The sequence below is a fragment of the Haliotis rufescens genome, unplaced genomic scaffold (genome assembly GCF_023055435.1).
Source record: "Haliotis rufescens isolate VD_foot unplaced genomic scaffold, xgHalRufe1.0.p SCAF_10, whole genome shotgun sequence".
Lineage (NCBI taxonomy): Eukaryota > Metazoa > Mollusca > Gastropoda > Lepetellida > Haliotidae > Haliotis > Haliotis rufescens.
The window spans coordinates 34356275-34384221 of NW_025963780.1; the positions used below are offsets into that span (position 1 = coordinate 34356275).

The 27947-nt window shown below is 40.3% G+C and overlaps 1 protein-coding gene across 3 annotated transcripts; it reads left to right on the plus strand.

The window, feature by feature from the left end:
* Nucleotides 1-33: 33 nt before the first annotated feature.
* Nucleotides 34-27736, plus strand: LOC124131001 (tip elongation aberrant protein 1-like). Of its 3 annotated transcripts, XR_007219436.1 has the most exons (11): nucleotides 8046-8550; nucleotides 14753-14995; nucleotides 15677-15756; nucleotides 16444-16513; nucleotides 17353-17511; nucleotides 18265-18417; nucleotides 19854-19924; nucleotides 20592-20667; nucleotides 21508-22766; nucleotides 23965-25462; nucleotides 25860-27736. XR_007219436.1 is itself a non-coding variant. In XM_048389730.1 (10 exons), exons 2-10 carry the CDS (start codon nucleotides 14791-14793, stop codon nucleotides 24070-24072), a joined length of 2181 nt encoding a protein of 726 aa, XP_048245687.1. In that variant the 5' UTR covers nucleotides 34-142; nucleotides 14753-14790; the 3' UTR covers nucleotides 24073-25518. The 3 variants fall into 3 exon arrangements, 2 of the variants coding, with proteins under 2 accessions (XP_048245687.1, XP_048245679.1); XM_048389730.1 differs by lacking the exons at nucleotides 8046-8550; nucleotides 25860-27736 and adding an exon at nucleotides 34-142 and having other exon boundaries at nucleotides 23965-25518; XM_048389722.1 differs by lacking the exon at nucleotides 25860-27736 and having other exon boundaries at nucleotides 23965-25518.
* Nucleotides 27737-27947: the final 211 nt, after the last annotated feature.

Sequence of the window (27947 nt, forward strand, 5' to 3'; positions counted from 1 at the left end):
GTTCTTTCGTTATTGAATCGTTGCTGTCAGGAGCTCCGCGCGTTTATCAATGTCAACTGACAACAACAATCTACCTACCAGTGAAAGCTATGTTTATGTTATATTCCCTGCGTTTTAGGAGGTGACACAACTTCAACATACGGTAAGTATATATAGCATTTCATATTTTGTAAAATAAGGTACAAATATCGGATTATCAACGAGTTAATTGTTCAGTCACATCTAAAAATTTCCTAGCCGGCCCTGATCAGTAATCGTATTTCGCAATAACGAGTTTGCCACAGGCTGACAAGGCAGCCGATTACGAAATGTAAACACAACGCTCATTAAAACTTCAGCAAGTAACAGTAACAGTCCGACTGACTTTCTCTGACTGTTTTCAGGATTTGACGTGAGTATTTTGAATCCTCGAAAGCCTGATTAGGCTTATAGGCCAAGTAATATTGATTTCACATTTCACCATAGCCTATATGCTGTATAATTCCAGCGTCATATCAAGGAACAAAAACACCGTGTATAGTGTATATACATAATACTAATAATATAATCAAAATATAGAGAATAAGCTTTGTTAGGACCCAGTGTTTCTGTCACCAAAGACTTACTGTACATATATATAGCCTGTTCCACTGAGGTGGGTCTTCATTCGTATATGAACTTTTCTTTTTCTGCTGAAAAGTTCCCCATTTTGCCAAAGATTATCTCTTGTTTGTTTACCACTGTTGTTTTCTGTCACTCTCAACCATATAGTACACATGCATCTTTCCAAACAGCTATCTGCCATGTTTGTTTGATGTTCCTTCTGCATGCAGCATTACTATTTGAAACATATACAGGGTGATAAACTCAAAATAAGCAGAAATAATTACATTTAACATGTTTAAATCATGATTTCATTTGTAGGGTTTAGTATGATTAAACCTTGAAATTGTATATCAAAGCAACGCAGACATTGACGTAAATGTTAATCTAATCAACATAAATAAACTAAAAATGGATTGAGTGGGCATGTGTTTATACCATTCAGTGATCTAATGTATAGCTGCTATTATGGCAAGTGTCAAGTTGCAATATGAACTGAGATATATGTTGTGTCGCAACAAAGTGTATTGTTACTATGGTTACAGTCGCATGGTTACCAGACTGCCATTGACTCCCTGGAAACAGTGTATGCATAGACCCAGCTAGACTTCATGTTGGTAGATCTACCTTCTACCATTTTTTAAATTTGTTCAATGACTCAAGCCAGCAATTATTACTATTGTTTCTTGTTTATCCTACACTGAGCAGTATTCCAACTGTATGACAGCGACATGTAAATAATTGAGTCTTGACCAGACAATCCAGTGATATAACATTATGAGAAACGATCCACACTGTTGGGGTACAATCACATGAAAGTCAGCAAGCCTGACCATCCGACCCCCCTGGTAGCCCCTTTCAACCAGCAGAGCTCCAGATAAGCTTTTGGTGTTTTGGGTATTTTACCCATGCATTTTAAAATCATTGGGTATCAGTAATTCTATCTGGGTATTCAAATTTCTGTTACCCACTAGTTTTTACACATGTGGGTATTTAAGTAAAATATTTAGAAACACTATTCATCTAGTTCCTGCAAACTGGTGTTGTGTGGGTTCGAGAGCTATATAGGACTCAAAAATACCACGATACTTCCACAAGAAAGTGTGATGGCAAATGATCATGATGTAACTGTCATCGTGGAGTTTGGCAAGGTTGACGGAATGTCCGTTTATAATTTCAAAATAAGTTGCTGATTTGCTAATCGAATAGTCAGGGTTGCTTCACAATATTTTGATGATATGATTTTTTATTTTTGTAGCGAATCTGTAATGTTTGTTGCGTATTTGATACACTTGGATTTTATTTTACTGCATATTTCTGCATTTTTTATGCGTATTTTACGCAGATACGCAGCTTATCTGGAGCTCTGAACCAGGTGTGATTGCTAGGGACTTATTCTCATCCGTGACCCAGAAATGTTTATACATGTACATCCACGTTTATGATTGTTCAAAGATGCAGGGATCAATGGGGTAGTCTGGTGGTTAAAGCATTTGCTTGTCACACTGAAGGCCCGGGTTGGATTCCCGACATTGGTACAATGTGTGAAGCCCATTTTTGGTTTCCCCTGCCATTATATTGCCGGAATATTGCCAAAAGTGGTGTAAAACCATCCTCACTCACTCATTCAAAGATGCAGATGAAAATAAAGACATTTTCAGTAAATTTGTGAACCAAATATTCTGCAGGGCCCTCAAAGCATTTATGGTAGCGCTACATTTGTAAGTTAATGTTAAAGTATGAGAGTTAAGATCCTCTTAGCACTAAAATTGTTATACGACACCTGAAGGTATTAAGGAGATAAACATTATTTGTTTTCAGATTTGCAGGTGCTATTGAGTATTTGATGCCCGTAAATTTCCTTTTGAACCCATGGTGGCCAGCGGTTAAAATGTTAAAACTATTGAATTCTTAATACATGTACCACCTGCTAATCTGGAAACATGTAATGTTTATCGACATTTTAAAATACAAAAAAATACGTAACTTTCCGTACCCTACAGTTGTGAGACAGGCATGACGTCACACTGGCATGTCATTACGTCATGATACAATGGGTGATGTCATACGCTTCCTTGATAACTGACCCTGTACCGGGTATGTTCAGCAAAGTATCGACAAAAGCATTGAAAAGTTGTTCAGATATAGACAATCTCACCCTCGTGTCTTTTGATATCAAATATATCAACACGAGTTGATAAAAGTGGGAAAACTCTGAGGCTTGCCGAGGATTTTTTCCACTTTTATCAACGAGTGTTGATATATTTGATATCAAAAGACACGAGGGTGAGATTTTATTTATCATCCAACATCATTCTTCCAACTTTTTCAGTTTGTAGACAGTAATAAGCAATGTCTTAAGTGTAAAAAGTACTGCTGACAGCTTTAGTAGTAGAGCCATTAGTGATGTCATTTGATTGTGGTGTCATGGTAACCAATGACATCCAATGGTCTGCAAAGCATTGTGATGCAATTTCATTGCAGAGATATCTACAGTGTAGATATCGCTTGATCTCACCCAAGCATATCTCCTGTGGGAGCCAGTATTGGATGATAAAGATATTTATCAAATATTTATCTTACATGATTGTGGTAACTATTTTTCCAAGCTGAATAGTCTGGGTTTTTCAATTTGACATTGTAAAAAAAGAGGTACCAATGAAGAAAAATATTCCTATTCAACATGTTCAATGAAAATTCCAAAACATTTTCCAGATCCAATCCCATGTCAGAGCATATTTCTACCAATCAGATTACAGCATTCTTTCCAATTTCTTTTGCATTGTACTGTTTGTGGTTTGATGCTCTCATTTCATTCTATTCAATTTTTATTAATTTAATTTTTATTTAATAATTTTATAATTAAGGCGTTGCCACACTTTGATTGGTTGTTGTTGAGTGAATATAGATATCCAGTGTTTTACCTTGACTTACAAAATTGTGAACCCCAATAATTAATTTTAAGGCAATATGAGGGTCCTGTAATGTATTGTAATGAAATGATGTAGTGTACTGTACGTTTAGATAATTACTTAGAGCCTGAAATGAATCAGTGATCATGTTGATATGATTGATGGATGAAATGACAGATGCCCATAATTGCTTGAAAGGTATATTATGAATATTATTGTGCATCCTTTGGGACGCAGTATATTATTTTTCTGCGTCAATTCCCTACATTTTAGCGTACTGGAGGCACATTTGTATATCATGTAAAATCCTGCATATGTGGGTGAGTGTGTGAATATTGTTTTATGGTGTAGACAACATGTAGTTGAATGTTTTCCAGTTCAACTGAAAACTAGAGTGGCAGTGAAAGTATTAATGAATTAACCCCAATTTTTTGGCTCAATACTTTAGACGGAGGTTGGTTGATTATTAAACTGAAAGCTCAAACCATAACTTGAGCTTGTGGACTAAGTTCGATGACACAGTTTATCTGTTGTGTAATAAATCCCCAGTTGTCACTCGGTCTCGCCCTTGCAGTGGTGTTCCGGGTATAAATAAATATGACATGATATTCTAGGTGATATATGACATATCTTGGCCATGACATTCTCACTGTCATGATTGTGAGTTTGTCTTCTAAATATAGGACAGACATTACTTAAAAACATGAAAAGGTTGTTGCTACATTTGAGAAATGTGAGAGTGAGGTTGTCTTTGGAAAAGGAGAAATATGAGAGTTTGTTTCTGGAAGGGAATACTACAAACCATGCATCTAACAACCCCGTCACATTTGTGTTCACAGCAAGATATTTGAGTCACATAACAAAACACATGACATGTAATATCATAGAAAACTCTTATTTATCGGAACAGTTTATGTTCTCATTAATGACCAACTCTGATTGGTTCACGCTTTAGCTGTCAAGTAGGCCATGGCCACCTTGTCAATACAACAAACGTATGATGTGATAGTAAGTTGATATGCTGACAGATGGGCAAGTATTCCTGCCCTCAGCGCCCATACTGCTGACACACACACACACCTGTTGGAGGCAATGGTTGGAGCAGGCATGTATGTGGACGTGAATCACTATCTTGCAGCATCATCTAACATGTCATTGGATGTAAGCAGTAAGTTATGAATATTTTTGCACAGTTTCAACATAAACCTGGGGCGGTCGGGTAGCCTTGTGGTGAATGCGTTCGCTTGTCACACCGAAGACCCGGGTTCGATTCCCGACATGGGTACAATGTGTGAAGCCCATTTCTGGTGTCCCCCGCCGTGATATTGCTGGAATATTGCTAAAAGCGGCGTAAAACCATACTCACTCAATCACTCAACATAAACCTCTTCAGAATGGGCTCGGTTGTGTGGGAAGCTGATTGTGTATGTACAAACTGGAAATACCATGTATTATTTAGATTTAAAAATATTTATCAATCAGAAAAAGGTACCCAGCAAATTAATATTGCTCATAAGTATTAATATAAACAGGATCTTGTTATGATAGCAAGGATAGAAATTAGCACCAATTCGCTCACCCGGACCAGTTTTGTTGATTTTAATGTATCCTTTAGGGCGAGTAGAATTTCAAACATTTTAGGGGGTATTGCTATATAGTCCAAGACATAACATGGAATATATTTACCTTAGAGGTCCAAAAGGTTATCACTATTTGGTCTAGTAGGCTTTCTTGGTTAATTTCTACCCCTGAGATAATACAGTCAAAGCACCTATGAAACATGATGAAACATAAGAGCAGTTTTTATCTACTTAAAAAGGGTTTTTAACATTCACTAGAATTTATCGTATAAATACTTCATTCACTTTTGAAGAGTTGTTTCCCCTTTTGAAGAAATCGTATGTAAGCTTCAATAATTCATTGTGTATCTTTAAACCACTAGGAGCTGCTATACAGGTATTTATACTTTTGTCCATGATGCCTTTATACTGACTGTCTGTCTGGATGTCTAGATGCCTGTCTGTCTGTTAACAGTTGAAGTCAAATGCTAAAATGTCAGCTTGACCCTTTCAGAAATATTCCCTCAGGGATTGATTGATTTTTGGATAACAAATTGGTGAGTGTATTTGCATGCCTTATGCAAAGTTGTAAACAGATCGATGGACTGACAACCAACTTCAATTAAGTCACACTTCAATGAAAATACTGCCTAGGTGTAAAGGTGTTCCGAGTAGCACCCCTTTGCCATGCCAGGATCCTGTGATTATGGGTTTGAATCCCAGATTTGACCTGAATGTGAGCCTTGGTTAATGTCTGTGGTAACACAGACTTTCCTCCCACTTGAGTCCGTCATGTCAAGATACTGTTGAAAGCAATGTGAAAACCACATTCCATTATTCAGTGTGTTGTAGGGACTGCCTCAGTGGTCTAGTGGTAGAGTATCCGCCTGGAGAGCGGAAGGCCCGGGGTTTGATCCCCGGCTGCATCATACCAAAAGATGTTAAAATGTGGTACTTCTTGTTATCCTGTTTGGCGCTCTGCAGTAAGGGGCTAAAACAAGGACTGGACAGCTCGGAGTCAGTATACAATATCTAAGTAGGGTATTCATGTTAAACTGTGGCATGGTATCTCTGTGGGCTAGCACTATAAATCGGCATCAGTCCGGACAAGAGCGCACGCACACACTCACACACACACACACACACGTCACAATAATCTTGGACACACCGGTAAAATTCATTTCATCTCAGTTTGTTGTAGTAGTGGGATGATAGACTGATGCATCAGTGGATTGTGATTGTTTACTTCATGATACAAGTGTCGATCACTATCACACACTTCGTAAAAAGTATTGATTCTTACCTTAAATGTAGTCCTTAATAAATGTTACATCAGATTTATAGTGAAAATGAGTAGTGAAATGTAAATATTTTCATCCGTTGCACCATACTTCAGTGATAGAAGTTGGCACTAGTCCTATAGTCCTTGCCAAACTGTCCAATGGTAAAGGTATCATAAGGACTAGTAGAAAATTGCCATTTTTAAGGGTTTTGCTATATGTTATCATTATAAGGACTGGTGGACGAAAACTGTTGGTTTCTAACGCTGTTAACTTGACACTGCCAACTGTAAATCGTAAGTATACCAGGGCCCACTTGCACAAAGCAATCTTAGTGCTAAGATGATTGTAACTCCCATACTTTAACATAGGCTTACGATAGTCTTAGCTTTGTGCAAGTGGGCCCAGGTATTTCACCATCCTGTCTATGAAAAAGATGGCTTACACACCGCAGATAAGAGCACATGCAAGTATCGTGAGCAAGGTATTGTGATGCGTATCAGATCGCACAGTTGGTGTATTGTCCAAGTCCTGGTGTATTATATTTTCATACTGTTATGATCAATACCCTGGGACCCCCTCCATGGTCTTGTGGACGGAGCGTCCACCCGGAGAGCAGAAGGTCCGGGGTTCGATCCCCAGCCACGATACACCAAAAGACGTTAACAGATGGTATTTGTTGTTACCCTGCCTGGCGCTCGGCATAAAGGTGCTTAAACAAGGACTGGTTGGCTCAGAGTCAGTATACTGTATCTCAGTGGGGCATTTAGGTTAAACTTCGACATGGTGGGCCAGCACTATGAAATCTGCAGTACAAGATTTTTATGAATTTATATAGAACTTTCTTGTGAAAAAGCTGGTGATAACTTGTTATGTGATGTGCAGAACAGTAGATATGATTATGAATTGGTTTGTTCTTGATTTCCTTCAGTGGTTTATTAGTCATTCATTCATATTAGAATGTTTTGTGTGGAAATTATTGTATACTGGTTCTCTTGGCTGTCTGTTCCTCCACCTCTGTAGTTCCAGGGATTTTTTCTACTTTGTTGTGTCCCTTACATGGGCAGGATCTGCTGATCATGAATTCAAATCCTAATATGCCTCCTAATATAATATGGGAGTTAGAGTAAAATTTGTTTATTTGTAGCTTAACACTTCACTCAGCAGTATTCCAGCTATATGATGGTCATCTGTACATAATTGAGTTTGGGCCAGACAATACAGTGATTGACATCTTGCGCATTGATGCATGCAATTGGGATACGGTGACATGCAATTAACCAAGTCAGTGAGCCTGACACTCAATTTATGACAAGCACATGTTTCTGGAGTAAAACTTTGTGTGAGTTACATGAGAAAGTGCATAGGTCCAATGTCAATGACTAACATAATTGAAGGATTCAATCACAAGAAAAAATAATATGTAATATTTATTTGACTTTCTAAAATTGGACAAATATGTCCGCCATATTGAAATGATTGTGCCCCACCCCTCTTGCCTGTCCCCATGGCAACAATAACAGATATATACACATACACAAGTGAGCATGTCAGCATACATCATATACTCATCTTCTCACCTACATCCCTGACTCGATAACAATGTTAGCATCGACCATCACGAGATTTGTAATTGAAAAGTTAATTACTTTTCCTGTCATTTGTTACACGTCAAACATCAGAATACAATCAGATATTTATCCATTTACTGGTATGATTATAACCACGTATCATGACTAAGCACTTTGTTCGTTCTGGGTGATCAGAGCCTGTAAATTGATTATTGCAGTGAAACATGAGTGCTCCCGGCCATTAATTAGTTGATACATCACAGGGGTCTATCAGTTATTCCCTTCATTTAGACACAGGGCGTTATAACAGTTGTTTTATTCAGCCTCTAAACCTTCTCTCCTGGCTGTGGATGTCTGAATAACTCCTGTTTGTCATGTGTAGGGTATCTTTGTTTGTGGGTTTCCACGACAACCGGTGGGAACAACTGCTTGAATGATCTGCATGCTCTTTGTCTGGTGACGGACACATGGTTGACTTGATCAATACATCCGAGTCTGCATCACCTGGCTGATGGTGGTGGATAAGTCTGACCGCGGTGATGATGACTGAGGCCGTGCCAGCTGCCGGACCTGTGCAGGTGACACGGGAGTGACAGGTTGTTCTGGGGTGGATGGATGCACCGGAGTGTTCTGTCTCACACTGTGGGTAGGTGGCGTGCAGGAGGTGCTAGTCTAGACAAGTCCTTTGGTGTCATTGTATTTTGTTTGTTTGTTTGTTTGTTTGTTTGTTTTTTAACGCCACACTCGGCAATATTTCAGCTATATGATGGCAGTCTGTAAATAATCAAATCCGGACCTGACAATCCAGTGATTGACATCATGAGCATCTATCTACGCAATTGGGATACGATGACAAGCATCAACAAGTCAGCGAGCCTGACCACCCGATCCCGTTAGTTGCCTCTTACGACAAGCATAGTCGCCTTTTACGACAAGCATGGTTTGCAGAAGACCTATTTTAACCGGGATCTGCACGGATGTGGTATCAGTCTAGGAAGAGTTTACTGGACGGTAACAGGTTTTTTACATGATGCAGAAATGTGCATCTAGTACTCACAAATGTTTAGGGCAGTCGGGTAGCCTAGTGGTTGAAGCGTACACTCGTCCCGCCGAAGACCCAGGTTCAATTCCCAACATGGGTACAATGTGTGAAGCCCATTTCTGGTGTCCCCCGCCATGATATTGCTGAAATATTGCTAAAAGCGGCGTAAAACCACTCACTCACAAATGTTTAGAATTGATTCATAAAAAATATTAATTGTGTCTCGAGTAACACACAATAATATTCATTATATCAAATTTATGACAGGAAGTATTAAGGTCCTGTAATCATGGTAATTAAAGTAATTATCAAATACAGTACACTGCACCATTTCACTACCCCAGGACCCTCATATTTCATGTAAGGGCCTTGAAATTAATTATTGGAGGTCCCCTCGACTACAACATATGTAAGTTAAGGTAAAGCCCTACAGTAAGACATTTGACTTGGCTGTTGGGTACGTGAAGTTGGAATACCAGTTATCTCACATGGGTTTCTCACCCACGGGTGTGCAAGACATTTAGGTTAATGACAGGAAACAGCAAATTTTATGTGTTCACAAAACTTTGAAATATTGGCCAGGAGATTATCAGACATGTTCAAATGGCCGACAACTTGCCGTTTTACCCTTGCAAGTTTTACATGTGTCACTTGCTAAACTAAACCATGTCTTTCACTTAGAATGAGTTTCCCATGAATGCAACATTGATCACTCATTCCTAGCATTGTATTGATCATGGGAACAACTTGGCTGGACGTTCCTATTAATACTTAAATACTTGGACATCTAAGAGTAAGACTCTCTATCAGACTTTCGTGATTGAATACAATGAAAGTCCAAATCACTCACTTTGGGATTTTCTCCTTGATTACTTAGTTTACAACGTTTCTTTGGCAACTAAATTGCAAATAGATTTGGTAGATATTACTTGATTTATGTTCTGTTTTAGATTTTCATATTATGATTGGAAGATGTGGAACAGTTTTGAATGTTTGTGATTTTATGTTTATTGTTGTAAGTGGTGTAATTGACTTTATCATACCTCCATGTCAGAATCTGAGATCTGATTGGTTCACATGATCTTTATTAATTACTATGTATCCGGCCTGGGAGGGAAATACATTTCTGAGTGGGAGAATAAATCTCTTATACCCCGCCGCGAAAAAGACAGGATGCATGTGGATTTCTGAGCGGGAGAATAAATCCCTTATATCTTGCTTTTAAGCAAAAAGCCACACGCTCTTTCTGAGTCAATGAAAGTCACGTGACACAGCACAAATTAACCTCAACTCAATGAAACAGTTGTTGTCTATCAATTTTGAATTTGTTTTAATTCATTTACAATGGCAGATTATTGTATGTCGGTAAGATAATTTCGTAGAAGTATCACTCGGGGTACATGTGGTTTTATGCGTCACTTATTAGGTTTTATGCCACAAGCCACCCACGTTAGGTTTTTTACCACGAGCTAGAGTCGAGTTGTATACAACCTAATGCAGGATGCATAAAAGCCCATGTACACCGAATGCTACCACTACAACTTATGATGCAATCGCCTCATCAGTGCTCTTCGAGCATAAAAACGATTTAACAAAACAGTCACATGCTGATTCTGCACATCTTCCATTGACTTTGAAATCACATGTGCTTTAAAGGCACAAGCCAGTACCAAATGCGACCACCTCTATGGTCTAATATTGACAGTAGCGGGTGACCTCACCTTGGTGAACACTACCAAGCTGTCTGTCATTCGTTTCCCGATGAACGTCAGTATGTCACGTGATTACGTTGTCAATCGAGTGGAGACATTCAGAACTACTTTAGGGGAATTCCTCAATGTCTAAAAATAATCATTAGGGAAAACTGGTTTTAAAGGTTTCATGGCCGATGTTTCCGAATATTCAAGTGTTCAAAACGGTACTCAGCCCACTCTCTGAGAGCGACATTGATTCAGGCTAGGGCTGATGCAGGCTTTGAAGCCAGACAGATCACGTATATGTCGGGTCTCCGAAATGAAGCGTCCATTCCAAGCTATAACACAGAATGCTTGACTTATGAAAAGAAATCACTGAGCTCCACACTGTTGTGCTTTGCTTCAGAAAGTCAAACTGCGCCACCTCAAGCGGTAACCCCCCCGTCATCAGCAGCCATATTATGACTCAAACGCACTCTCAAAGTTCACAGAACGTTAATATCAATCCATTTTCAGCTTCAGCCGGGTCTGGATTTCTTTCCAACGCTAACTTTACTTGGTGCAACTTTTATTTCAAGTGAATGACATTGCCGTAGCCGCTATTTTCCGCTGTTTGTAAAACCAAGGGATGTCACTCCAAATGGAATGTTTGGGGCGGATGACGTCACGGTTCTCCGCGTTGATATAGTTCGCTTTGAATAATTAAAGTTTGATGTTTAATGGATTGTTTTGTTATGATTTATATATCTGTCAATATCACCGCTTGCACATCATGGAATTTGCTCCCGTGAGGTACTGTCTTCATCAGCTGATGAATGTCATCAAATGCAACTTCAATCCTTAAGTGGATGGAGCGTCTGCCTGGAGAGCAGCAGGTCCTGATCCCCGGCTGCGTCACTGACACCAAAATACATTAAAATATGGTACTTATTGTCACCCTGCCTGGCACTCAGCATAATGGGGATAAAACAAGGACTGGTCTCCTTGGAGTCAATATACTGTGTCCATGTGTGTGGCGTATCCATGTTAAACTGCTGGACCCCGTTCCTCAAAGCGCTATGATGATCGTAAGCCTATGTTAAAGTATGGCACTTACGATCACCTTAGCGCTAAGATAGCTTTGAAGAACGAGGCCCAGAATTACAAAAAATGGCATTAGATCTGGACAAGTACAGGCAGTCTTTATCAATAAAATAAAGAAAATATGATATCCCAATATTACTTTGTCTACCCAAGTTTCTTTAAATTTGATTTTTTGCAAACGGTTGTCAATGTTCATTTATCATGCCATGATGTTTATAGACTCTATTCCACTGATATAATATCTATATTCCATAGACCTGTGATCTCTCCAGTGCAAAAATAGAGATTGATTGACTGGTGCTTTGTTTGCATGTGTTGCAACAGAGTTTGATGGACTGGCTTGTTACGACATCTTTGTTTTGAGATTTCGTAACCAAAACAATTGCTGCTTCACCTCTGTGTCGTAATGACTCTATACCTGACTGCCTCTCGTTCGGTGTGCAGTGCAGGGGATTAATTGTATGAACTCTTCAATGTAATGATATCTGCTGTTCTTGTTAACGTTGTTCAGGTAAGTATTATCAAAATGTAGATGATTTAGTCCAGTTTTCCAATTGAAAACAGAAGGAAGGGTGTTAATGTGCATTCTTTTATTCATTTGCTACCATGTCAAATTCATGCTTTACTCTCCAGTCATATGGGCTAATCGCTCACCGTCAGTTTTTCATAAAGTTATAATTCATTCAATAAGAGTATTTAATTGTTTATAATAATTTAATCTGTAAGGAAACATAATGATTGCTATATGTTATTGTGCTCATGTCAGAACCATACCCGTCTTCGTAGGTTTGAGCAAAGTGGTAACATCTGAGACCTACATCATTTGGACTTCTTCCACATCAAGCTGACACGCTGTGAAATAACTGGAATAATGTTAAAAGTGGTGTTATACCCTACTTACTAGTGCACTCACTGATGATGTCATAGTGTTGCGACATCATACAAGGAAGTAACTATGCAGTGAGGTCATTGTTTAACCATGTTGCCTGCTACTCTTTTTTGCTTTTGCCATGAATGTTACCTGACGTTTATTTGTAAATGAAGTACTGTTTTGCCTTGATGATGCGGATGTATTGACTTGATAACATGGTTGTTGAAGGAGTTCTGATGTAGGACAGTAACACTGTTGTGCAGTGAATGCAATATGACAGTACTCAAAATAGTCAGCCCACCGGGACCCAAGTACAAAGATTTCCTGACACATTGTTCATGTGTCAGTTCGTTCTTTAACTTTCTACTTGTTGGATGGACCCGTGAAGATTCCGGGGTAGAATAGGTCTTCAGCAACCCATGCTTGTTGTAAAAGGTGACTATGCTTGTCGTAAAAGGTGACTAAAGGGATCGGGTGGTCAGACTCGCTGACTTGGTTGATGCATGTCATCGATCCCAATTGTGTGGATCGATGCTCATGATGTTAATCACTGGATTGTCTGGTCCAGACTCGATTATTTACAGACGGCCGTCATATAGCTCGAATATTGCTGAGTGCGGCGTTAAACAACAAACCAACCAACCAACCAACTTGTTGGATGAAGCGATGAGGAAATTGGTAGGGCTGGGACGTTATACCGACTGTGCGATCCGATATTAATCACGATACCTTACTCACAGTCCCATACATATCATGATACATGTATTTGCAAGTGCTCTTTTCTGTGGTGCCATCCTTTTCATGGACAGGGTGGGCGAATACCTGGCACACTGATGATTTACAGTTGGCAGTGTCAAGTATGGCACAATGGATGAAAATATTTTCATTTTCACTATCAATTTTCACTACTAATTAGTGTTAAGTGTATCATTTATTAAAGAAAACATTAAGAGGTAAGAATCAATATTTTTTTACTTAGTTTGCAACTGTGCTAGATATATTTGTATTAAGAAGTGAAAAATCATGATCTACCGATGCAGTGTTTTGTCCTAGCACTAGAAGTTGGTGCAAATTGTGTAAGAAGCTCAGAAGCCGGAAGGCCAGAGAAGCTGACATGTTGATATTGTGTGTACAATGGCAATGGGACTCACATCAGTTCATGCTTTTAAAATGAAAATTTGATTTGATTTAATTTCTGTTTTGAAATTCAAAACTTTGAAATCATTTGGAACTGTTTTCTGCAACCACAAGACCCATGTAACTGAAACTGAAGATATGTATGATCATTGTAAAACTTTGATTTGTCCATGGCATGAGAATTAAGACTTTATACAGAAAATACATTCCTAGATATCTGGGCAGGGGTGGCAGGGTGGTGGAGGGGGTCACCAAAATTTGTCACTACATGGAGATGGGCATGAAAATTGGAAACAGTTCTGTTTTTTTTTTTCAAATGATGTTTTTTTTATTTATTTGAACATTATCTAGGGACTTGTCAATTACTATAGCATATGTATAGATAAGGGGGTGTCATGAAAAGAAACTTAAGGTGTCAGCAAAACATGATACAGTCCATCTTCCCGAGGCAAGAGAGTTAACTGACTTTAAAAGTCCAGTTTCCACCCTTGGCGAACTTGGCTGGAATTACTGGGCTCGATCGTTGCGCCACCAGTGGCTATTACCAATTATGTCCCTTCTAAACCTCTCCTGTGGACCAATCAGATTCCACCTCTCGTATCACTTGCGTTTTCTTCACACAAAATGGTGGCGCCCAGTCAGGACGATCTGATCAATAATCAAGATCTATATTGTGATAAAACAGGTCTTACATCGCGAAATGCATCAAATCATGTGAGCGCCTTGATTAAAAACATGAAAGGATTTGGAAAATATCTGCTGACAACGAGTTGGCGGTGCACATGCTTTGCAAATCCTGCAATCGATCAAAATCTGCACAACAGTTTACGAACCGGATTTTGATTTCGGTGCGCGATTTTGATTAGCTAGTTCAGCAAGGGTGGAAACTGGACTTTTAAAGTCAGTTAACTCTCTTGCCTCAGGAAGATGGATACAGTCCCAAGACCAATCCCACCAGCCCAACCCCCATAATAAATGCCCTAATGATCCGTCCCTGACACATCTTTCACTTGTTTCCTAGGTGTTCAATATGCTCCGCACCAAGACCTGCCACATACAATGAAAATAAACACCCCGAATGATCATGTCAACACAAGACAGGACTTCTCCTGTTCATGGAGGGAGATCCCGGCAATCCCAGCATGCAATGGCTGTCCTCGAGCCAGACTGAAACATGCGGCGTGCATCCATGGCGGCCATGTCTATATCTGCAGTGGGAAAGACAACACACTACCTCTAAAGGATTTCTGGCGGTACCACATAGGTAGGTGAACTGCATCTCTCTGACAGGTAAACCAGACATAGGTAGGTGAACTGCATCTCTCTGACAGGTAAACCAGACATAGGTAGGTGAACTGCATCTCTCTCACAGGTAAATCAGGTTTTGAATAGTGACGTCATCTGGTTTGTTCTATGACGTTTCCATATTTGTAAAGGTGGGTCAGTGGCATTTGTGTTGATTGCAGTAAATGTTTCAAAACCGATATTGTTGTTTCTTTTAGTTTGATAACAAATTCCATCCATTTTAGCTATAATAACGGTAACTCGTTATTACAGGTCGTTTATTACTCGGTCTTTCTCCTTCGTTGGGCAGTTAATAGAAGACCTCAGGCTTCTGCAAATGATAATGCCCTGAAAAATAGCGTTACCCTTATATCATGTGTGTTCAAAGATCGTTGATGTGTGAACAAGTAAGGATTTGTCAGACACAAATTTGATTCTTTTCCATCCACTTGGTGCTTGTAGACATAGATATGAGGTTACACTTTTCAACAATAGGTTGCACTGGTGCATGTTTTATGTAGCTAACTCGAGCTCTGCTGCCCATGAAATAAACCAATTGGTTTGTCTGGTCCAGACTTGATTATTTACAGGCTTTCATGGTATAACTGGTATCTTACTGACTGGGATGTAAAACAGCTAAACTACAGTGTCTTGTTTACAGGAAGTGGCACCTGGGAACGTCTGACGTATCGGGGAACATCACTGCCACATCTTCAGGGCCACACCATCGTCTCTCACAAGGTCAGTCAGACTCAAAAGCTGCATGTGTATGTGAGAGAAAAATAAGTCCCATGTAGAAATATTCCGGAGGGGGAATGAAAATTCATCTGTAGAAATTGACAGAGGAAAAGTTTTTTAGTCCCCATTTTGTACGAATGTGTGAGCTGCGATCACGTTTGTTTGTGACATATGCCGTAACCGAAAACCTTGGTTATACAGACCAAAATAATCACTACCAGTAATTCAAAAGGTGAGAACGAATAAATGGCAATACAAAAATCGGAAATTATCATGTGTAGATTGGGAAAGGCAAATGGCATGCGCAAAGATGAGTGATAAAAAATGAGTGGGAACAAATTCGTTAATTGTACGTTGTAACAATAAACGCCTGATTTGGTGGCGTACCAGCCTGAACATGCGATGGACGACAAGCGTATTGTTATTCAGGATAATCTTGATAATAGAGGTGTTGCCATGGTTATTGATAGTGTGGATGATGGAGGGGGCGGAAATAATGGCCTCTGAACAGGGTCTGTTCCACAAAGCGATCTGAGCACTCCAGCTGTCGTAAGTCTGTGTTAACGTATGTGAGTTACGACAGTGTTAGATCGTGTTGTTGAAGGAGCCCATGGTCCAGATACATCCCTGTGATGTTATGGAGGAATGAGAATGTACCATGTCTTTAAGCCATTGTCTGCCATGTTTCAGAGGAAGCTGTTGATATTTGGTGGAGAATTCAGCACAGGGACCGATCCACCATTGTGGATTTTTAACATAGGTAATATATTTTACTCAACATTAATTTATCATATTGTCACACATGATCATCTGTAATTATAATGAACATTGTAACATGTAACAGTTTTCTTAATCGTTCAGAGTTAGTGGATTTTCGCCAGGTGTATAGTGACGGTCTGAAACCCGTCATTCAAGAACCCTGTCTAATGAACTGTTATTATTGGAATGTAGATCTGTATTGTTGTAGGGTCATTATAATGTACATAGTATTCGTTAATCTGGAAATATGATATTCCGGACAATTCACTAGCGATGTTACCATTAACAGTGTGTTAATGTGCAGGACACATTTAAAATGAAACTTGTTTGTGATCTTTTCTTGATCAACCCCATGAGGATTTCGGGTTAGCACCCTATGCTGGTCGTTAGTGGCGTTTGAATGGATGAGATGGTGAGGTTCCTGTTCCACAAAGTGATCTTAGCACTACCACAGTCGTAAGTCTATGTTAAAGTATGGGAGTTACGGTCACCTTAGCGGTACGATCGCTTTGTGGAACGGACTCCAGGTTCGGTAACTTGGTTTATTGCATGTCATTGTACCTCATGGTTTGTTGCTCACAATATCAATCACTGGATTGTCTGGCCCAGGCTAGATTATTTACAGGCTGCCATCATATAGCTGGAATATTGCTGAGTGCAGCGTTAACAACAAATATACAGTGAAACAAATGCTTGATCAAAACTATGAAGCAGACGGGTACAATTGTGGTGGAATGGGAAAACTGATGAACGCTACAGAAATCACTTTGTATGTTGTATGTGCATTGGGGTCATGCCTGTAGGATGTCGCTGTGACAATGCTGTTATTTGTGTATATAGATCAGCAGTTTGTTCACAAGCCCTGCACTGAGGTGAACGTTCAACAGCCAACCAGTCGAAGGGACCACTCCGCAGTGATGCATTGTGGGATTATGTACATATATGGAGGCTTCGTGGATCTGAGGGGGTCCAGCAGTGAACTGTGGGCGTACAATGCAGGTAGGTGGAGAACTGATCACCATCTTTTCAGGGATTTACCTGGGTCTCACCCATGACAATCAAGGTTGGAATTGGTCTTCAGCACCCCATGCTTGTGGTAAGAGGTGACTGTGTTGGCAGACTTGCTGACCTGGTTGATGCATGTCATGGTATCTATGCTCATGCAGTCCTAGCTTGTGTGGTCTAGACTCTTATTATTCACAGACCATCGTCAAGAAGTTGGAATTTTGCAGAGTGTTGCGTTGTACAACGAACAGACAAACCAGGGTCTACCAGGAGACTATGGCGAGTCCAGAAGAGTGATATAGTTTGTGGGTTGACACTCTGAACTTTGAGTGTTGTTCTCACACGAATAGAAATGTCGGTTATATAAAGCATTAATTATTTGCTCCAATTCTCTATTTGTATAGGGGCGGTCGGGTAGCCTAGTGGTTAAAGCGTTAGCTCGTCACACCGAAGACCTGGGTTCGATTCCCGACATGGGTACAATTTGTGAAGCCCATTTCTGGTGTCCTTCGCCGTGATATTGCTGGAATATTGCTAAAAGCGGCGTAAAACCATACTCACTCACTAACTCTATTTGTATGTGTCTATTCCTACAGGCAGTGATTGTGATATTCCCTCCTTCGTGGCACTCCTTGTGCCATTTTTGTTGTTTTTTATCTAGTATTAAATAACAAAATAAAATCTACTCTCTAGTCTTATGTAGTGTGTTAGAAGACTTCAAACCTACCTATTTCCTGTTTTTGACAGATGAAGACTACTGGCAACTGATTCCCCCAGCATCGTCAGAGACACCTGGTGGTCGTCACGGCCACAGCAGCATAATGCACGGCAACAGCATGTGGACGTTTGGGGGGCTGTGTGACCTCACTCTCAAAGCAGACCTGTGGAGCTACCATTTCTGTGAGAATACTTGCTGCAGTATTTAGTGGGAAGGCGTTGACTGAGTGTTGGTTCATAACCGCTGAGTATTGGTTCATATGAGTTAAATACTGGTTCATGCTAGCTGAATACTGGTTCATACTAGCTGAATACTGGTTCATGCTAGCTGAATACTTCTTCATAATAGCTGAATACTAGTTCATGCAAGCTGTATACTGGTTCATGCTAGCTGAATACTGGTTCATGCTAGCTGGATACTAGTTCATGCGAGCTGAATACTAGTTCATGCTAGCTGAATACTGGTTCATGCTAGCTGAATACTAGTTCATGCGAGCTGGATACTAGTTCATGCTAGCTGAATACTTCTTCATAATAGCTGAATACTAGTTCATGCGAGCTGAATACTGGTTCATGCTAGCTGAATACTGGTTCATGCTAGCTGAATACTAGTTCATACTAGCTGAATACTAGTTCATGCTAGCTGAATACTGGTTCATGCTAGCTGAATACTGGTTCATACTAGCTGAATACTAGTTCATACTAACTGAATACTGGTTCATGCTAGCTGAATACTGGTTCATGCTAGCTGAATACTAGTTCATGCGAGCTGAATACTGGTTCATGCTAGCTGAATACTAGTTCATACTAGCTGAATACTGGTTCATACGAGCTGAATACTGGTTCATACTAGCTGAATACTGGTTCATCACAGTTGAATAGTTGTTCATTTTAGCAAAATACTGGTTCATACAAGTTGAATACTGGTTCATACTAGCTGAATACTGGTTCATACTAGCTGAATTACTGCTTCATACTACATGTACTAGTGAGTGAGTATGGTTTTATGCCGCTTTTAGCAATATTCCAGCAATATCATGGCGAGGGACACCAGAAATGGGTTTCACAAATTGTACACATGTCTGGAATCGAACCCGGGTCTTCGGCGTGACGAGCGAACGCTTTAACCACTAGGCTACCCGACCGCCCTACCACATGTACTAGTTGCATACTAGTTTGTACTGGCTAATTTCTGGTTCAGACCAGTGGTCCATACTAAGGTGCATGTTGGTCCATACTGCCCTCTCCACCTTGGTTTGGATTTGTAGTCCACACTATAGCCGAATACTAGTGGTAAGAAACTAATACTGGTTCAGACTGAAGTAATTGTAACATTGTGATGGAGAGAGTGGATGTTGGCTGTGTTTGTACATTGTGATGGAGAGAGTGGATGTTGGCTGTGTTTGTACATTGTGATGGAGAGAGTGGATGTTGGCTGTGTTTGTACATTGTGATGGAGAGAGTGGATGTTGGCTGTGTTTGTACATTGTGATGGAGAGAGTGGATGTTGGCTGTGTTTGTACATTGTGATGGAGAGAGTGGATGTTGGCTGTGTTTGTACATTGTGATGGAGAGAGTGGATGTAGGCTGTGTTTGTACATGGTAGCTATGTTTTCCAGTGAGTCAGAGGTGGCAGAGGATGAAGACAGTGCAAGGCCCCCCTCCCATGACGGGGCACTCCGCCGACGTTGTAAGTATGACTCACCTTGTCACCAGAATCTGTTACCATGGTTACAGGACCACCTCTGTGGTGTAGCGGATAGGTCGTCCGCTCAGAGTGGAAGGTGGGTGGTTTGATTCCCCGGCCACGCCATACCAAAGGACATGACAAGATGGTTCTTGTTACCCTGCCTATCTCTCGGCATTAAGGGCTAAAACTAGGACTGGTCAGCTCGGAGTCAGTGTACTGTGTCTGAGTGGGGTATCCATGTTGAAACTGAGACATGGTATCTCAGTGGGCTTGCATATATCTCACATGTCACTGTGTAAGTGCAATAATCTTGAATGCGACATTATGGTGCTCATTATGTTATGCAATATTGCTATTATGCCAGTGTGCGATGTTATTATTAGTACAGTTTGTGTTGTTGTCATTACGGTATGTGACGTTGCCGTTATGATGGTATGCAATGTTGTAATTATGAGGATATGCGATGTTGCTATTGTGATGGTATGCAATGTTGCTATTGTGACGGTATGCAATGTTGCTATTGTGATGGTACGCAATGTTGCTATTGTGATGGTATGCGATGTAGCTATTGTGACAGTATGCAATGTTGCTATTGTGATGGTACGCAATGTTGCTATTGTGATGGTATGTGATGTTCCTATTACGCCTGTATGTGACGTTGTTGCAGGTGAAGGACAGCATGGTGCTGGTGGGTGGAGAGAACCAGGGACAGATGTACAGTGACGTCTGGCTCTTCTGCTTCAGTAAGTCATGATGTCTGTAAACAACTTCCGGCATCTTCAGTCACGGAGACTTTTTTTGTGAAAGTGTAGCTAGTTTTTAACCACGTATCACTATTATGACATCACTTCACAGATGAGTGTCAAATATCAAGCTCCCTGTTGTCCCTGATTTACTCTCACTTAGTCGTTTTCTATCATGTTTCCTGCTCAAAATGTATTTGCACACATACCTTGTATACATAGAGAATCTCACCCGAGTGTCTTTTGATATCAAATATATCAACGAGTGTTGATATATTTGATATCAAAAGACACAAGGATGAGATTTTATTTATCATCCATCATCATTCTTCCAACTTTTTCAGTTTGTAGACAGTAACTAGCAGTGTCTTCAGTGTAAAAAGTACTGCTAACAGCTTCAGTAGCAGGGCCATTAGTGATGTCATTTGATTGTGATGTCATGGTTACCAGTGACTTCACAATGGGCTGCAAATCATTGTGATGCAATTTCATTGCAGTGATATCTACAATGTAGATATCTCTTGATCTCGCCCAAGCCATATCTCCTGTGGGTGCCAGTTTTGGATGATAAATTGTAGTAGCAGTAACTCTGCATTGATAACCTACAGTTGTACATCTCTTTGTCTCAAATATTCCTACAGATCATGATTACGAAGTAGTACTTTTCTATCAATATTAGTGAAGGAGAACTGTCAATGCATCAAATCAGCTGTTTAATTTAGAGGTGGTTGCTGTGATTTGAAACCTCTGTTTGACCAATCAAAGTTGAGTCATGGTAGTATATAGATTATAGTTCATATCATTCAATATATGTGATCATATCACTGATACTGTCCACAGATTCAAGTGTTTGGAGAAAGATTGCTTTCCCAAGCAGCCCTCATCATCCACTACCTAGTTCCCAGCATGCAACAGTGTGTGTAACCAGTAGCAACAGTCAAGAAGCAGGGGCAGATAACTCTGCCAGATGTTTCTCTGAATCAGTATTACAGAGCCCAAACCCTAATGCAAGTGTAATCAATGCCGGTCGTCCACGAACAAGCCCTTCAGCGTCAACAGACACTCCACAGACGTCATGGGTGTACCCTGCGAAGTCTGCCAGCAGAAACTGTGATATTCTCTCCCTAGAGTTCAGTAGTGTAAATAGTGCAGAGATGACCAAGGTCAGAGGTCATGATCATGCTCCGAGGTCACAGGTCATGACAGGTGACGACAAACGACCCTTGCTGAGATTTGTGTCTCGAGATTCGAACGAATCTATTGGAATTGACAATGTAGTGGACTGTACTGCAGATGAATCTCATGCTCCTGTAAGTAAAAAGTGCTCTGACTCAACGGCCAAACCCCTTAATGCCAAAGAACAATCTTCTGTTGTACATACTCATCATGCTGACGACCTTGTCAGGGAACCTCATGTCCAGAATCAAGGCAGTGAAATCAGGGATAGGAAATCTGCTGTTGTTCTTCATGGAAGCTCGCAGGTCGACAGCTCGAAATCACACAAAACCATCCTGACGACACCAACCATTCCAAATCGTTATCAAACCACCCAACCCAATTGTCAAACCACCCATCCCCAGATGACCTCGACACTGGCCCACACCAGTCCGGCCAACCGTGATACAACCATAGACCCTCCTAAGAAGGCTATCTACTCCAAGTACTGTGATGATTTGTATATTGAAGACATTGAACAAGAACAGTTGTCACCTGTCAAGGTGCCCAATCCCTTCATCCTGACCAAGGAATCCACGCAGGTGATAATGCAAGACTGCATGGAACTTGAATTGTTTCACATGCCAAAAATTGGCAGCTCAATTGAAGGTCAGAGGTCAAGGTCGGGACACGACCTCTGCACCACCTTCCTGTCAGACACTGGTGATTTCCGTAGTCCAAGGTCAAGAGATTCAGGGTCTGCTCTATGCTCAGGTGCGGATGTGAATAGTTCTCAGAATGCTAGTACAAGGTACAAGGTACAAGGTCAAGATGGAGGATTTAATAAAGTTCTTGTAACTGTGGCAACTCAGACAGGAAGTAACCTTGACCTTCGACCTAGCAATCCGGGAGAGAGGATAGCTTCTATTCAAGAAGAAGGAAAGGTATGAACAGCTCTGTTGCACAAAGCACAATCTTGATATGCCTGTCAACTATAACAAGTCTTAAGTATACTTCCCAACACAAAATGACAAAACTCAATAACAGCCAGGGACCTGTCTATAGTAGGTTTAGAATAGATAATTAAGTAGCCAGACTACCTACTTGGGAGGGGTGGTGGGGTAGCCTAGTGGTTAAGCGTTCGCTTGTCATGCCGAAGACCCGAACACGCTTATAACATACTGACGGATATAACAAATTAATTGTTTTTGTCCCAGCCATTTGCTGTAAAATGTGGCATGGTATCTCAGTTTCTGAGTGGGGTGTTTATGGTAAAATGTGGCATGGTATCTCAGTGTCTGAGTGGGGTGTTTATGGTAAAATGTGGCATGGTATCTCAGTGTCTGAGTGGGGTGTTTATGGTAAAATGTGGCATGGTATCTCAGTGTCTGAGTGGGGTGTTCATGGTAAAATGTGGCATGGTATCTCAGTGTCTGAGTGGGGTGTTCATGGTAAAATGTGGCATGATATCTCAGTGGGTTAGCACTATAACATTGTGCTAGTCCGGACTAGCACAATAAGCCACACTAGCACAATAAGCCACACACACAGACACAGACACACATAAACACACACAACACACTCACACACACACCACTCACCAACACACAACGTACACGCAACGTACACACAACGTACACACACCATACACACACAACACAAACACTCACACACACACACCACACTCCCACAACTTATACACACACACCACACACACGCCAGACACCACTAACATACACTATAACATTGACTAGCACAATCAGCCACACAAACAGACAGCCACACATAAACACCACACACACACACACACACACACACACTCCACACACGCACACACACACACACCACACTCCCACAACTTATACACACACACCACACACACACGCCAGACACCACTAACATACACTATAACATTGACTAGCACAATCAGCCACACAAACAGACAGCCACACATAAACACCACACACACACACACACACACACTCCACGCACACACATACTCACACACACACACCACACACATACACACACACACACACACACACCAGAAGTGTGCAAAATGTTGAAAGAAGCAGCATCAAACTACATATTTGTGTATTTGAGACAAGATAAGTTCTGAACCCTCTTTGCCCTCATTTCCAGGACTCGTTGGATGCTGAGCCCTTCCTGTTGGTGTTTGGTGGGAAAGCCAGGAAAAGACAACTCTGTCAACAGCCAATCAGTGTGTGGCGATGTGAGCTCACAGTTTAACAGGCTAAACATGGACATCACATAGGGCTTGGTTGACTTGCTGTGATTATGTTCTAACCATCGGTCATACCAGTGCATTTATTGAGTCATCTCATTCCATGGCCAGTGCAGGATTAAACAAGGTTATTTTTCAGTGGACAGATTTCCTTGTAATAGTCCTAATGAAAGAATCATTCATTATAGATTAGTCAAATTTTCACAGGACAGGAATTTTTTAACAGTATTTATTATTTTTTTATTCTGTGCGATAATATCTTGTGCCTATTGATTCCTCTCATGTGACACTGTTCATACATCGTCAGTGCAAGCCAGGAGGGCTGTCATTGATGGGAAAGTTTTGTGTCAGTATATAGATTCACAAGTCTCACGACATCTTGATATTAATTAAAAATATTGTTATTCTGTATGTGTATCTAGACCTTCAATTAGTCACCTTAATATGAACAAGGCTGATCCAATAAATAGAATTTCTGCCTTATTATTACCATGGTAATCTAAATAAATATAAACATTTCTGTGGAAATCATTAATTTACTATTGGTATTCATGAATTTGTATCGATATCATATATACAATGACATATCGCAATCAAGTCCATCCATTATCGAATGAAGTAGATGGGACCAGTGTCCCAGTTGTCTATGGTGTTGCAATTCTCTGCGCAGAGTTGTCTCCCTTAGACATGACAGGATCCTATGATCATGGATTTGAATCCCAGATTAGCCCTGCCTGTGATAAAACTGACAGCTCTGGTAGATTTTTCTCTATTTATTATAGAGAAAAGTATTGTATTCTTTTGTCAATGTATTCCCTGTCGAATACATCTTTCTAAATCATGACAATTGTTGACATCAATCTGAATACTGTTACATTATTCTTGACTTAGTTTCTATGATATTATACAAGGTGAAAAAGAACATTCACAAGCCTTACCTCTGCATATGATGTATGTCTTATGGTTTCAACAAATTGGAGCTACATAATTTCTTGGCAGTGAATTAAGCGAGACTGCGTTTTTCTGTGTGTGTGATGTTACAGATGACTGAAATGTTTATTTTTTATTGTTCTGTGTTCATGCACATTGGTGGCTATACAATTTTCCTAGCTTTATTTTATCTTTATAGCTTGGACAAGAATGTATTTTTTTAATAATTGTCTGTTTTGTTCTGGCATAATGCGTCGGCATAATTGTAATCAGTTATTTCTTTAATGTTTTTCCTTTTTGTTCCTAGCAAGTTTAGTGTTGACTCATGGAATACTTTTTGTTACATTATGTACTCACTTTTCCTCTTGCCGTTATTCAGACATTAGATGTTTCACTCTGATACGATACCTCTCTGTGTGAATGATTGTGGGTTCGAATCAAGGTTCGCCCCGATTATGTTTCTAGGTTTGTCAGCACCATACCCTTGCTCGTGGGTTTCACCGAAGTGGCAAACGTCTGAGACCTGCATCACTTCGGGCTTTTCTCCCACATTAAGCTGACACGCCGTGATATAACTGGAATATTGTTAAAAGCGGCGTTAAACCCAACTCACTCACTCACCTCTTTGTGTGAAGATCTGAGGACACCTCCATAGGAGGTTGTGTCAGGTGAACCCGGAGCGAACTTTGACTCTGCAATCAAAAATCAGATGACAGCTTCATTTCTTCACCCCTCGATTTAGAAAATTCAATCTTTGTGAAACAAAAAAAAATGCCACAGAACACACATATTCCTTGACAGTACACCATTTTGGATGTCAGCCCCATGACGCTAACACAGCAAGATGTATTAATTATCCAAGACAATATGATAGTGGCTTTACTTTTATAGTTCACATTTAAAGTCAAATGTGCTTGTGATGGACACGTCTGGCGTCCAGTTGTCCGTCCATCAGCGTTTACATTTCGACTTCCACTACAAGGCCCGTGGAGCTGAAACTTGGTAGCAATGATCCTAGTTATGGTGGTTCTGAAAAGTGTGACTTTATTTGCAGTAGGTAGGGGTATGTGGAATAACATATCATACAACTTGGGGCATATTTCCATTCCAGCTGTGGAGTCTCGGAACATTTGCATACACAATTCCACACAAGTCTGACTTTAAACACGGCCGCCATTATTTCTTCATAATGATCTACAGAACCTTGGTGTAATTTTTAGCAACCAGAGCTCGCTGATTAAATTAGTTTTCAAGATATCAGTTAATCTGGTCTGAATGCTTCACTAACTCGTACTGAGAATTTAGTAGGTCAGTACTGATTGGCTGATTCAAAGATCGCAGATCTTGAAGCTGAGAGGTATCATATCTGTGTTGAAGATCTAGTTTGAATGAGATTGACCTTTACCCAAGTGCAATTAGTTGGATATTCCAGAAGACAGTTTATGGGCATTTGTACTGAAGTGTGTGGTATGTGACAAGATCTTTTATGCATTACCGAGTGATATGCAGAAACATACTTGTCCAAGCTTCAGGGTCCTGTGATATTTTTCTATGTGCCTAGTACTATCTACTTATGGGTTAAAAGATCGGTGAAGCTAATATGGATTTTGTCATCGAAGTGTTTTTGTTAGCTGTGAGACCAGGGGCTTTCTTTATGAAAACTGATAATACTTCATGGAATAATGTTTTGAATATCTTGTAATGAGTTTCGTTTATGTAAGAATATAGGTTCACAGCAACCCATGCTTGTCGTAAGTGCGACTAAATTGATCGGGTGGTCAGGTTCCATGACTTGGTTGACTGTATGTCATCCATCCCAATTACATGGATCGTTGTTCACAATATAAATCACTGAATTGTCTGGTCCACTTGATTATTTACAGACTGCCATCATAAGCTGAAATGTTGCTGTATGCAGTGTTAAAACAACAATCAAAACAAAATATTAATTGTCCTGTTATGCAACCTGCGTGAAATATTGCTGTCTGTATGTTTATAATTCTGTTTTGGGGCAGTGGGAAGGGAGGGGGTGGGGAGATTTAAGAAAAACTTAATTAACTAAGTTTTTAATCGTCTTCATCGATCTTTTGACAAGAACTCTTAAATAACTGTTGACCAAAAATAGCCCATATGTTCACAATTGTAGCTGTGAAATTGCAATTCAGCTGTTTCCTAAATGTATGGCACATGAATTACATGGAGAGGGCGATATAGACAGGTGTACCCTGCTGTTGATGGTTTATGTTGGAGCAGCCATTTTGTTTCTTGTAAGACTCGTAGAAACTTTATTTTCTTTGTTTGTAGCTGGTCCTACTTGAAGGAGACAGACATGTTTACTCTGTCAGATTTATTCAGTTCCAATTTGTAGTTAAATTTGAAGCCTTGAGAACTGGTTCAGAATTATAGCCCGCAAATGTTACTGGTCAGTGAGGGCTATCATCATTTTTGGCTTGTCCTGAGCACAATTTACTTGTCTCGGGAGACGTTAAACACAAACAACTGTGATAATAATTGTTGTGTCTGTTGATGATATTGATTGTCAGACTCTGTCTTGTGATATTTGTTAATTGTTTGCAGATATTCTGGAGAACCAACAATAATTACCTACCAGTGACTAAGGCAACTATGCTTGTCGTAAAAGGCGACTAACGGGATTGGGTGGTCAGGCTCGCTGACTTGGTTGATGCATGTCATCGATCCCAATTGCGTGGATCGATGCCCATGACATCAATCACTGGATTGTCAGGTCAAGACTCGATTATTTACAGACCGCCGTCATATAGCTGGAATATTGCTGAGTGCGGCGTTAAACAACAAACCAACCAACCAACCAACCAACCAACCAACCAGTGACATAACTGCATGTACACCACTTGGTGCAGAGTTGTCTCCCTTGCTTTGGTTCCCGTCCCATGCTTGCCTTCATAATGATGCTTGGTGCAGAGTTGTC